This window comes from Diabrotica virgifera, chromosome 7, assembly GCF_917563875.1.
Source record: "Diabrotica virgifera virgifera chromosome 7, PGI_DIABVI_V3a".
Classification (NCBI taxonomy): Eukaryota; Metazoa; Arthropoda; class Insecta; order Coleoptera; family Chrysomelidae; genus Diabrotica; species Diabrotica virgifera.
In genome coordinates this window covers 85,458,823-85,473,406 of record NC_065449.1, presented here as the reverse complement: position 1 = coordinate 85,473,406, position 14,584 = coordinate 85,458,823, and the positions used below count along the sequence as shown (strand labels likewise).

Here is a 14,584-nt window from a genome sequence, read left to right as displayed (position 1 = left end):
TAGAAATAGAAATCATTTTTTTTGCTGTCATTCATCGAAGAGTAATTATTTTGGCAGAGAAATTTTTAGTAATATTAATTTTCGTGGAAACATAATCAGAAGTAATTCTTTTTACAGGTAATTATTGTGAACTTTTTCGTATCACCGCACCGCATTAGAAGTTATGGTCTTTGAAAGTATAGAACAGAAAAGATATTTTCCACCTACCTCTACCGAAAGTATACTTTTCCGGACCTGATTGTAGGGAGCAAAGTTGTACTTTTCCTCCCTAGGGAGGAAAATATTTTTCCTCCCTAGGGAGGAAAAGTAAAAGTGACGTCATGGTATTTCTTTCATGAAATATAACTTACTGACGCCCTGTACAATATCTATTTTCTATTACGTAAGTATCTATACATTTTAACGTATTTATAAAACACCCTGTTGCAGAATGGTAAAAAACAGTAAATTATTATTTTGATTTAGTAATGTTTACATTAATAATTTGACTTATATTTGACAGTTGACAGTTATATTGTACCTACTTGTTAGTTTTAGTTCTAATAAATTTTGTTGGTTAGTTACATAAATAAATTAAGTAAAAATGAAAAAATGACTTGTTATTTGAGTAAGGTGGAAAAACCATATGTATAACATGGGAGTAAAGTGCCTTTTTGCACGATTGATCATTTTTGACTGTTTACCGTGACAGATTTTACGTCAGTAGGTGACATTTACTAGCAACTCGACGGTAAGTAATCCAACTCGACGGTAAGTACTCCAACTCGACGGTAAGTAATTCACTTACCGTCGAGTTAAAAAATCTCTTAATTTTAATTTATTTTTTTAAAGAATAAAGAAAACTAACGAATTATTTATTAATATTGAAACTTATGGTACAATTTGTTAATATTACCTTGTGAACTAGAAATTCTTCATCCGGTGCTTCCATCAGAAATTTTTCAAATTGCTAACGTGTAAAAATGCTCGCTTTCTTAGGCCTATAGCCAACATTTTTTCTCTTCAAATACGCGATCAAAGTTGAAAACTTGGAAATATCAATGCCATCATAAAGAAAAACGGTGGATTTAATCATTGAATATTCTGCCCAGAGGCTTCCAGGAGCTTTTAACTGCATATGTCTTTGAACGAAATATGCCAATAGAGTCTTTTCTTCGATTCTTAAATTCTTGCCTTCGCACCATTTTTTAAAACTTCGGTAGGTATTTTGATAACGGATTTTGGATTTTTCGGGAATAATTGCGGAACACCCTTCTTCCCAAGCCCGTTCAATTTCTTCAAATTCACTTTCGCTCATATTTTAATTTATAATAATCAAAATTGTACTTAAAATTATTGACAACTAAATAAAAACTCAATTCTCCATTGTTGTTATGCACCCTAGTTACTACCTAACAACCAAAGTATCTATCTTGATAAAATGAATGAAACTAGTCAATATGACGAAAATGTTTAATTTTATAATTTATAATGGTATCAATCGTGCAAAAAACGTTATAAGCATGTCGAACGTTAAAGGTAACCGATCTCAGACAATAATTGGAGTCGTCGCTCCGCTCCTCCTCCAAACAATTGTCTTCGATCGGTATAAAACCCTTACCGTTCTCCATACTTAATATACTATTTCCTCCCTCGAATGATTACTGCCCTCCGCTACGCGTCGGGCAGTAAACTTCATTCTCGGGAGGAAAAGTAGCACTTTTCTCCCTTGTTATACAAATAGCTATTTTCGCTCTCATTCATTCAGGATCATACTTTTCACCGCGCATTATTAGGAGTTATAATCTTCATGAATACAGAATTAAAAATAATTTTTTTCAATGTTAATGATCGAAGAATAATTATTTTCAATGAGAACTTTTTAATAATTATAATTTTCGTGAACCCACAAACACAAATGATGTTTTTTGCGGATACTCCTCAAAAAATAATTTTTTTCGCTAGTACTTTATTAGGGATTATAATTTTCGCGATCATATATAATCGAAAATAATATTTTTCGCGGCGTTCATTGAAAGTTCTATTCTTAACGGCATTTTTCGGAGTTATACTTTTCGTAGGCGGCGGCGATATAATATCTACTTACTTTAGATTAATTACAACTCCTCCTCCAGCTTCTATTACCCGTATGATAGGTTCTCTTTTATTTGCTACGACAATCGCTCTCATATCATTAAAAGCCCCATATCCTCTTCTGCCGACCTCTTTCCTCCACCAATGCATTTGCTGTGTTCTTGTTTCTGTGTCTCTATCGTGCGAAATAGTGAATTTTCCTACAGATTTGGGATTGCCAAATTCAAACTCTTCTTCCTAAAAATAATTTTTAAAATTTTTAGTGGAGAATACATAAATACGATTAAATTTTTCCACATTATACAGGGTGTTTCATTGGGAAACGAAAATACTTGAATGAACGAAACGCGTTGTTTATACCCCTTTAGGTCTGAGCCTCTTCAGGGTGCTGGAAACTCCTTCTCAGGAGTGTAAGGATGAAAGTAAGCTTGTTTGTGAGTGTTAGGTTGATGTGAGTGGAGGAGCAAAATTGCTAGTGAAACAGGGGTTTAGAAGGTGAGGGTTGTTTTAGCGCAGAAGCTATAGAGATGAAGGAGAAGTTGCCGTGAATTTGCCCAAACCAGCCAGGGAGGATTCAAAGCTGCCACCAATGAGGAACGGCTCTTGGATTCAGCATGTAGGGATGCAGTTTAAGTTATCTGCGATATATTAGGGGGATTTGTTCTAGGATTTCGTAATACTCATCAGGAAGTTCGTTTCTGGTGGCCCAATTGTAGAAGATTGGCAGGAGAGAATGGAACTTATTTTTTGGAGTCCTGGTGAGTATGTGACCTTGCCGATTGCAAGGGGTTGATAGAACATATTTTGCTCTATGATTGTTACCGTTAATCGTCTCGAAAATGGAAGGAAAGAGTAATGGCATTCCAACCAATATCAGATAGATTACGCACAATAAGATTAAAAGGGGACAAACGAAGCATAAGTATAATAAATGTACACGCACCGATTGAAAACGCCACAGAAGAAGAAAAAGATGAATTCTACGAGCAATTGGAAAGAGAATATGATAAATTACCAGGGTTTGACATCAAAATAATAATAGGAGACTGCAACGCCAAAGTCGGAAGAGAGAATATATACGAGCACATAATAGGGAAATATAGTAAGCATGAGGTGTCGAACGATAATGGCCAAAGAATAATAGGCTTTGCAACAGAAACGCAAATGCTGCTAAGAAGCACACAATTACGCCGAAAAGATATACATATATAAAGGAACGTGGATTTCCCCTGATAAAAAGACAGTAAATCAGATAGACCATATTTTAATACAGAAGAAACATGCAAACAATGTAATAAATGTAAAGAGCATGAGAGGAGCGGACTGTAACTCGGACCACTACTTGGTGAGAGCAGAATACAAAATCGAGCATAACATAAAGAAAAACAATAAAACAAAACAAGAAATTGGAAAACAATTCAACATAGGACTATTAAAAGATAACAACACACAGAAGAAGTATGAACAGGGAATAACCAACAGACTAATCAGGGAACAAGAAACGTCAAACTCAGACAAACAATGGGAAAATATAAAAGAAGCAGTCTTGAACACAAGTAAAGTAATCCTAGCGAAATCCAAAAGAAAACACAAAACAAAAGAGTGGTATGATGAAGAATGTCAAGAAGTAGCAGAAGCAATAAGAAAGGTAAGACTCAAAAATCTCACAAATGACGAAGACAGCAATAGAGAAGAATACAAATAATTGAGAAAAATCATGAAAAGAAGATGTAGAAGCAAAAAGAGAAAATACAACGATAACAAACTGAAAAAAATATAAGAAAAATTTCAAAAAAAAGAAATAAGATCATTCTACCAGGAAGCAAAAAAACTGGAAAGAGGATATCAGAAAAACAACCCATATATGAGAGATGATAAAGGGATGTTGCTAAATGAGTCAGAAAAAATAATAGGAAACTGGCAAAACTATTTCATAGAACTGCTAAATAAGAGCGAAGTACAAAAGGAAACAAACCATGAAATTGAAGATGATCAGATAGCAATAGAAATACCCACAGAACAAGAAATAGAAAACGAAATAAAGAGCTTGAAAAATAACAAAAGTCCAGGAATAACAGAAATATCGGCCGAAATGATAAAATCAGGAGGGAAAAGACTACATAAAGAGATATATGACCTGATAAAAAGAATTTGGGAAGTAGAAAAAATGCCAGAAGAGTGGACCATAGCAAGGATATGCCCTATACATAAAAAAGGTGATAGAATGCTATGCGAAAACTACAGAGGCATCGCACTACTAGAAATAGTTTACAAAATCTTGACACAAAGTATACGAAAAAGGCTAAGTCAATATTCCGAAAAAATACTGGGAGAATACCAGGTAGGTTTTAGAAACAACAGATCAAGACTGACCAAATATTTGCCTTAAAAGAAATACAGACTACCTGTTACGAATATAAAACAGTACTATATGCTTTGTTCATCGAATTTAAGCAGACCTACGACACAGTAAACAGACAGCAGATGTACGAACTGTTGAAAGAATTGGAGATACCAAGTAAAATTGTCAGGATGGTAAAGATGACGATGGAAAACACAACAAACGAAATAGCTTGGAAAGGGTATACATCCAAAAAGTTTGAAACCAAGGAAGGATTACGACAAGGAGACCCACTATCAACAACTGCATTCAATCTAACATTGGAAGGAATAATCAGGAAAAGCAGAATAAACATGCCAGAAACGATATTTAAAAATCCATCAATGCATAGCATTTACAGATGATCTGACGCTATTAGCAACAAGCAAAAAAGAACTACAAAAGTTAATTAAAAACATAATAACAGAAGCCAAAAAATTCGGACTTAAAATAAATGAAGAAAAGACAAAGTATATGATAATGGGAGAGATCCAAAAAGAAAAAGAGAATAACATCATAGTACAAATAGATGGACAAAAAACATACTCGTTCAAAAGAGCCAAAGAAATTATTTACCTGGGAGCCAAAATAGATGAAAATGGTCATGAAGAAGGGGAGATAAAGGCAAGAATAAAAGGAAATAAAAAATATGGAGCATTACGCACACTATTGAAATCCAAATACGTATCAAGAAAAACAAAAATAAGAATTTATAAGACTGTTATCAGACCTACAGTAACATACGCATGCGAAACATGGGTGCTCAAAATGTCAGAAACAGACCTTTTAGAAAGATGGGAGAGAAAAATGCAAAGAGCAATATATGGAGGTGTGAAAATAGAAGGTCAGTGGAGAAGAAGAACCAATAAAGAATTGGAAGAACTATATCAAGAGCCATCGATCACGACGACGATCAAAGGACAGATAATACGATATTTGGGGCACATCGAGAGAATGGGAAGTAAACGCATGCCAAAAATGGTACTCTCACGAAGACCAATACAAAAGAGGAGGAAAGGCAGGCCAAGGAAAAGATGGAAGGACAGTGTGTACGAAGACTTGAAGAAAAGTAACATTGAGAGATGGAAAGAACTAGCATTGGACAGAAGGAGATGGAGGGAGGTGGTGAAGGAGTGTATAAAAAGACTGAAGTGTAATTAAATAAAATTTATAAGTTATGTAAGTTATATTGTTATTTATTATTTATGTAATCAGAAATGTAAACATTTTAGCCCTAGGCCTACAAGGCCTGTTGCGCTTAATAAATAAATAATAATAAAAATTCGTTACGGGTGCTATGAGAATGTCTGAAGGCAATCATTTGGGTTTTGGTTGGATTGAGGGTGAGTCTCCATTTGTTGCACCATTTAACCATTTTATTTAGCTCGGTTTGGGCCCAATCGAAGACAGAGGGATGTCTCAGCGTACCGTATGCAGTTCCAGCAGTGAGCAACGCAGTATCGTCGGCGTATAGTAGGATTGACTCGGTTCGATTAATGGGGTGGGGGATGCCACTGTTGTATGCTGTGTATAATATTGGAGCATAATCGACCCTTGTGGCACTCCTGCTTGTGGAGTGAATGGTGTGGAAAATTGGTTGGCGACTTTGACGTGTATTGTTCGATTTGAGAGGTAGGAATGAATGAGTTTGATGAAAGTTATAGGCAGTCCAAATCGTCGGAGTTTTTCAATCAGGCACGTGTGCCAGACCTGATCGAAGGCCTTTTGGACATCTAGGAAAAGGCCTACAGCATATTTTCAATGCTCATTGATAGTTTGGAAGATGAAAGTGGCTGCTTCAATCAATGCATTGTTTGTGGAGAGTTCAGCTCTGAATCCATATTGAAAACTGGGAAGAATGTGGTTTGTTTCTAGAAATTCTATGAGTCTCTCCTTAAGGATCCCCTCGTAGACTACCTAGTGTGTAAAGAAGTGATATTGGTCTGTAGGATTCTGTGCTGGTGGAAGGTTTAGGTTAGGCATTTTTGTAGCAGTCCCACGAATGGGCGCTATTTTTGTAGCACTAGCGAATGGGCTCCAGGGCGCCATTTGTATAACAGCATTATTATTAACACGTTAAATGCCAAATTAAACAAAATATAGAAAATATACTTGGTGCTACTTAACTTTTTGATGTACCTCGGTAGCTCTAAGTCTTCAGGTCTAGGCTTAGGAATAATACTTGATTAATTATTAATTAATAATAAATAAATGAAATAAATATAAACTTGTAGTTTCGCATTTAATTATTAAAAATACAAAAGGACCCCGCAGAAACCTTATGGGAAATGGTTCTCTGCCAAATGCTCTGAAACTTTGGGTTCTGGTAGTCCTTGATGTGTAGAACAAAAGACTCAATGGGCACGTAGCTCCAAAAAATCATGGTTTTGAGATATAAGCCTCTGAAGATATAGGTACAGTGAAGACGTTTGAGTTGAAATAAATTCATTTTCTCGAGAATGGGACGATGATATATATCATACTAGCGACGTCATCCATCTGGGAGTGATGACGCAATCGATGATTTTTTAAATAAGAATAGGGATCGTGTGATAGCTCATTTGGAAGGTTATTCAATTCTCTATTCACTAATGTAAATATTAACATAATTATTTATACAGGTTGCTCAAACATTTTGTTAAATTAAATTAATTGAGACAAAAAGAAGAATGTATACCTATAATTTATTTTATTCGAAACACATTTTATTGCTGTCAGAAAACAGAAAAAATATTAATTTGAAAAATAAACATTGCTTTTCGTTTAAATTAAATGTTCAAACTGCTAAGAGGCAGGTGAGTGGCAGCTTTAATATTGAATTTAAGCGAAAAACAATATTTATTTATCAAATAAACATTTTCTCCTGTTTTCGGACAACAGTAAAATGTATTTCAAATTAAATTATATACATTCTTCTTTTTGTCCCGATTAATTTAATTCAAAAAAAAAAGAATGTGTGTGTACTTTGTACGCACGTAAGAAGTTATACTTCTATTATATGATTATAAACGAAATTAATATAAAATAAAAATGTATACCATTTTTATTCAGTTGCAATGCGAAGGCAAAACAATCTTACTTTTCAATTAGAATACGGAGTGCAGTCCAGTCCCTTGAATCGCGATTTTCGGCTCTTATTGGAGCCTTCATCGGAAGGAACGTAGGCACTGTTCTTCATATTTTAACTGATTCGTATCGAGAGGTTTTCCCACCCATTGCAACTGAAGTGATGATAATAGGTGGCTAGCGCCATCTGGCATTGAAAGACGAAGTAGTTTTCAATCCTAATAGTAAATTATTAATATTGAAAATATTAAAAATATTACTAAAAGATTTTTAAATTGAAACTTATTGGTACACTTTCCTGGTGAAAATTAATATACTTTTTATTTATATTTTATTTAAATATTAAACTAATTTATACTTACTACTTCTCTAACATTTTTATTAAAACAGTGCCAAAAATTAAAATAATAAAAGAATAAAACACACACAAACACATTAAAAATGCCACAAATGATTTCTGAACATTAATTGTCGGAAAATTTTTTAACTAAATACGTATTTTCTGAAAATAAAATTATATAATAAATATACTTACAATCATAAAATGTATAAAAAAAAATATAAAAAATAAAAGTTTCTATTGGGATTCGAACCAACTTACCACGCGGCTGGTATTTGCGTTGTATTGGGGTTCACTCGCATTAAAACAGAGACAGTTTGTCATTATGTGCGAAGATCGACTAACTAAACGGATTTTGACATTTTTAACTTATGTAAATCAAATTATTTTGATTTTGAATTGAAAAAATACAACAAAACATAGAGTAAGAAAACAATATATTAGTTGAATATTGATAGAAATTTTGATGGTAATCAAATTATGTAAATAAAAGTATTACATACTACTTATGTATTTTGGTAGGTTCAAATACAAGAATCTACAGGTCGAGCAAGTCTCGTAAATTTCACGATTGCGAGCCACGCTTCACGCAACCGTGTTTGCGTACTTGTGTTTCAAGTTGCGTGGTCGTACGGAGTTATATTTACCAAATTTACTAAATATAATCGTTTTCAAAATTAAATCAATATGTCAATATGGCTACTGGGTGTAAAAGATAAATCTTATTCTATCTGTTCTTAATGAGTTTTAGATAATTTTAGTTGTATTTCTTTGTAATTTTGTGTTGTACAAAGATTAATTTAACATTTTCTCTGGAAGTATTAATTTAGAAAGATAATATGCTTCATTGGTGTTGTGTTTTGAAGTGTGAAATGTGATAAAGTCAAGATTAAAGTTCACTTTTAAACTGAACTAAATAAGGTATCTGAGAGACAACAATGGTTAAATGCAATACAATGTACAGGTTTTACTAGCGAAATGAAAATTTTCCTGTCCTGTCTGCTGTAATCATTTTATATCTGGTAAGTTACAATTACAACAGTAACGATTTTTGAAGATGTTAACATTTTAATCTTATAGGAAAACCAGCCGACTTAATAGATAATAACAATCTCCAGATTGGGTTCCTTCAATAAATATGGTCTATAAACACAATGAAATAAGTTCCCCAAAATCTAAAATGGAGTGGTATCAAAGGAGAATTAAAGGGAAAAATATTCATATTGAAATTATTTATAAGGCACTGGACTGTCTTAAATTCTACAATAATACTAGGTGGGTAAATGATTTTAGACATTTTTCATTAAGAGTAGATTAAGATTAAGTAGATTTTCATTCAGTAGATTTAAGACTTGTTTACACGGGTAGAGTAATGATGCAAGTACTTGATAGAGTAGAGTAACTCTACCTGTAAAAATGCTCAGCACAGTAGAATAGCTGGTAGAGTGTATAGTTGGAGTTAAAGTAGAGTGACTAGCAACCTATGGCAAAGTAACTACTCTATGACCACCACTACTGCCAAAATGTCTACTCGGCTGCACACTCTACCCATGGAACACGCTCAATTATGGCAGAATAGAGTAGGTAGGAGAGTACATGGGGGCGCTGTCATTCTGGCTGGAATTGTGTTTTGTGTAAATAGTGAAAATGAAGTTCACCGAAGATGAAACTTTAAAACTTGTAGAGCTATAATACGGCGAATACCAGTGTTTATGGAATTTAGGTAGTGTATACTACAGAAATAAAAGTTTGCAGCAAGCTGCGGAGGATGAAATCGTCGAAAGAATGGCAAAGGGGGCTTTGGAGTAAACAAGCTTAAGCAAAAAATTAAGAATTTAAGGTGCACTTATAATCAAGAGTGTTTAAAAATACAAAAATCGGTTTCACTATACTAGCATCAGTACTATACTTGTACTCTCCTCACGTGAATGGTATCAAGCCATTTTTGGTAGAGTACTACCACTACTCTACTCTCCTCAAAACTCTACCCATGTAAACAAGTCTTTAGAAACAGTGGAAAATGAGGTAGCTAGTAGAGTAGTAGTAGAGTAAAATATACTGGTTTAGCAAATTGCAATGTTTTAAGGTAATACAGTAGCGATAAACAGGTAGCCAAAACGTGTTCCAAGATTGTCACTGTAATTTTGAATATTTTTTCGAGGCATTTGGCACACGTATTCGTAAAATAATAAAGAATGGCGGTACAGAGCCCAATTTGAAAAATATATTAATATGTGGAAATTACTCTGTAATTATACAATATTTAAAAAATGAGCCTGTACCGCCATTAAGAAGAACAAAAAAATACACTTTCTTCAAATAAACTTTTTTATCCGATGCCTAGATTTTGTGTAATTTTGGAACTACTAATGAAATAAAAAATTTTAGTAGTTCCAAAATAACACAAAATCGGATAAAAAAGTTGTATTTGAAAAAAGTGTATTTTTTTGTTCTTCTTAATGGCGGTACAAGCTCGTTTTTTTTATATTGTATTTAATTACAGAGTAATTTCCACATATTAATATATTTTTCAAATTGGGCTCTGTACCGCCATTCTTTATTATATTACGAATATGTGTGCCAAATATCTTGAAAAAATATTCAAAATTACAGCCGCAATCTTGGAACACATTTTCGCTACCTGTTGATCTATACTGTTTCCTCTTAAGATAGTTTTAATAGTTATTTATGATATAAGTATTAAATTTTAAGACGCGCATGTGAAAGTTAACTTGAAAAAATAATTTTATTAATGTTTTGACTTCCACATCAGATGTCATTGTCAAAATACAAAATATTCATTATTATTAGGTTTGTTCTAGCAAACGGTCAAACTAGTCAAAAACCATCAGCAAACAGTTGGTCAGTAAAAGAACATAATACAGTCACCAGTGCGACCCCCTCTACTCGCGCTGGTCCACTATTCGCTGATGGTTTCAAACTGATGCTAGAACAAACCTATTATTATTATACATATCATTATCTGTAAATAATATTTCTTCTGATTGTTAATTGTAAAGGATAGAAAAATTACCATTTATTTTATTTTTTTTAGAATCAGCTGAGAGAAGTGGTCTATAAAAAAACCAGGAAGGAAACGGAATATGTGGCTACGAAAGGCAAAAGAAAGGTTTACAAAGCAAATGTGACACATTTTTTTGAAATATTTAGGAATATCAGTAAATTGCATTAAAAAAATGTATGAAAAGATTTTGTTCAATAAAAATGTTTATATTTATCAAGGATGTATTATTTGGTATGGCCACATATCGTCAGTGATGTAATAATACATCCTATCTGTTTTTTCATGAGTTTTGTAAGAGAGACTAAAAACTTGTCTTAGGGTCACCTCCTGTTTTCATATGATATTTTTTGACTTGTTTTGTAGTAAATTAAACTATCTATGAACTACAAAACAAGTCAAAACTTACATATGAACACAGGAGGTGACCTTAAAACATGTTTTTCCATCTCTCATACAAAACTCATGAAAAAACAGATAGGAGGTATTGTCACATCAGCAAGGATGTACAGTGATGAGTGCCCTAATAACCGGCAAAATATTAAGTTGTGAGATAAAAAGAAATGAAACTAGTCGAGCTGGGAAATTTAGCGAAATTAACCTTTAAATTTACGTTATATTGATCCCACCTTTACACATATCGGAGGAGTATGTCAACTAAAACTGTCACTGTGACAGTGGTAGTTTCCAAACTCGTCTGAAGGTGGTACACAATCAATACAATCTAAATGTATAAGTTAATATCGCTAAATTTCCCAGCTCGACTAGTTTCATGTCTTTTTATCTCACTACTTAATACATCTTTTGTGCTATTTTGCCGGTTATTAGAGCGCTCATCACTGTATTTCTGGTATATCCAGGGAATGTCTACAAAATATATTTTGAATGTCCAGAGAACATTCGTGGACATTCATGGAATGTTCCAATAAGACATTCAGGTAATGTTTAAAATGCTGACACAGGATTTTCCTGGGATGTTCTCAAGGAACATGTTTTCGGGGATATTCCAGGAATTTTTCAATGTCTGTGTACCTTCTATGGACCTATATGGAATATTTTGGTGTTATTACCGCCGCACTCCACTTGCGATTTGTAATCAGGAAGATTGAACACATTGTTTCAAATACAAGTCAATCCATTTGTGACTAAATAATCATGGATTGACTTCTATTTGAAAGAATGTGTTCAATCTTCACAACTACAAATCGCAAGTGGAGTCCGGCGCTTAGGGCTACTTCCTCTTCGGTATTATGTATTATACTACAGAAATCAGGAACTTTCCTTCTAAATATATGTATGCATCTTGGCCATCAAACATATTCTTCCAAACATTTTTTTAAGGGGTCTTGTGGGTAAAAAAAGTGACTTTTTAAAAAAATTATATCTCGAAAACTAAAATTTATTTTTATTTATAATTGGAACATGTAAAAGTATAGTACTTAAGGTAGTCTCAAAAAAAGTTTCAGCCAAAAATATTCATTTTTGTAGAGTTTAAGTTTTTTTGCGTTGGCAGCATAACTAAGTCCAGTCTCATCTGAACTCAAAAAGTTTCTTGTAGTTTATACCTCTGGCTAGAATATGAACGAAGGAATTAAAAAAAAATGAAATTTGAAGATTTTACATAAGTTTAAACACATTTTTGACCCCAATTTTTCTCATTTTTAAAGTAGTTTTTTTTATAAAACAAAAATGACCTCATCTAATAAAAAATCCTTTGTTGATTCACTAGCCAGAGGTATAAACTACAAGAAACTTTGATTTCAGATGAGACTGGACTTGTTATGCTGCTCACGGCAAAAAAGGGCTGTTGTGGAAAAATTGCAGTCAACTCTACAAAAATGAATATTTTTGGCTGAAATTTTTTTGAGAGTACTATACTTTTACATGTTTCAATTATAAATAAAAATAATTTTTAGTTTCCAAGATATAATTTTTTAAAAAGTCACTTTTTTTACCTGCAAGCATTGATTATAAATATTCCTCTGCAAGACAACAACTTAACAAATTGTTGATTTCAAATTGTAACAGTTGTTTTGCAAAGTATGCTGCCCTCTTGTATTTTCTGTGTTATCTTCATCATACAATTACTTCATCTAAAAACTTTCTGCGATATATTCGCAACAACAAAAACAAACAAAACAAAAAAAAATAAAACAAAAGTTTAACCACCTTCACACCACAGAATCAAGCAATCAAGTTACACAAATTTTCAAACACCTCACCTGACACAGCGTCTCAAGTACGATTGCGCGAATTGGTAAATATAACTCTGCACGACCACGCAACTCGAAACACAAGTACGCAAACACGGTTGCGTGAAGCGTGGCTCGCAATCGTGAAATTTACGAGACTTGCTCGACCTGTAGATTCTTGTGGTTCAAATAGGTAGGTATCGGAGCCCGTATAACGACTAATCAATTTCGCAATCACTTGCATCGTGCAAAGTGGCTATGTTCAAATATCATAACAAAATTTGATCAACTATTTATAAAACACTTACCAGTGTAAGATTCTTTAGCTTTGAATAAGCGAGATCTGCGGCACTCATATTAGTCACAGTTTGATGGGCTTTCACATTGGCATGCAACAATCATCTCTTCTATGTAAATAAGTCCAAAAATATAATATGAAAACTATTTAAAAAGGCAATATAACCATTAACTAACTTTTTGTTTGTTGTTTCTCTTCCTACAAATTTTAAAACGCAACAACCATACATTATAACCAAACCACAGTCCCACAGCTGTGCCACAGCTATTGGATAATTTTTGTCATGTCATTTGAACATCCAATCAGAATAAAGTTATAATGCGCATGCGCCCGGTCGCTAGGTTTTACCATATAAAAATTCACCGTCATTACGCCCGTAAAGAAGTATAACTTCAAAAATATTTTGGGCACTTGCGTCCCAAAAAGATTGCGTCATCACGCCCAGATGGGCGACGTCACTAGTATGGTATATATGCCAAAAAATTATAATTTAAAAATAAGAATCGACCCGATTCGTAATTTATCTCCAGAGTCGCCCATTCTCGAGAAAATGAAATTATTCCAACTCAAACGTCCTCACTGTACCTATAACTTCAGAGGTTTATATCTTAAAACCATGATTTTTTGGAGCTACGCGCCCATCGAGTCTTTTGTTCTACACATAAAGGACTACCAGAACCCAAAGTTTCAGATCATTTGACAGAGAGCCACTTCCCATAAGGTTTCTGCGGGGTCCTTTCGCCTATGGTTACTTATCAAAAAGATTGAAGTTGACGTAAAAACTACTAGAGAATTGAAAAACGTCAACTTTATTGACAAAAAGACTATAGGCGGACATTTGAATTTTTATTAATTAAATGCGAAACTATAATATTATATTTATTTAATTTATTCACCAAAATCAAAATCAACTTAAACCCAAGAAAATTAGTAAGCCTGAATAGGTATTTTCAATACCTTTCAAACGAGGTATCACTTGCCATAAGGTCCCATATAGAATTATTGGTCACAGTGGCTCTGTAACGTCATCTGTCACTATTACGTCACCTGTCATGAGTAGTTAAGATGCCTACGTCCGTTTATTTCCTCCCTCCAAATTTCACTATTATAGGTATAACCGTTTATAAGTTACGAGGGGGGGTAAGGACGTTTGACTAGCACTGTATTTAATTTCAACATTAAGTCATTAACTTTTCTGCGCAAAAAATTAAAG

At 33.5% G+C, this 14,584-nt stretch overlaps 1 protein-coding gene and 1 long non-coding RNA gene across 3 annotated transcripts in view; one reads left to right on the top strand and one right to left on the bottom strand.

The window, feature by feature from the left end:
- The window catches only part of LOC126887702 (DNA topoisomerase 2-binding protein 1), a 254,947-nt gene that overhangs the window by 9,290 nt on the left and 231,073 nt on the right, over positions 1 to 14,584 (bottom strand). For both annotated transcript variants that reach the window (XM_050655370.1, XM_050655371.1), the window contains exon 19: positions 2,087 to 2,310. In XM_050655370.1, the coding sequence (XP_050511327.1) occupies positions 2,087 to 2,310 (224 nt within the window). The remainder of the gene's footprint in view (positions 1 to 2,086; positions 2,311 to 14,584) is intronic.
- On the top strand, positions 8,405 to 11,097 carry LOC126887704 (uncharacterized). Its single transcript, XR_007699148.1, has 3 exons — positions 8,405 to 8,881; positions 8,940 to 9,134; positions 10,915 to 11,097. It is a non-coding gene; the product is annotated as an uncharacterized LOC126887704 (long non-coding RNA).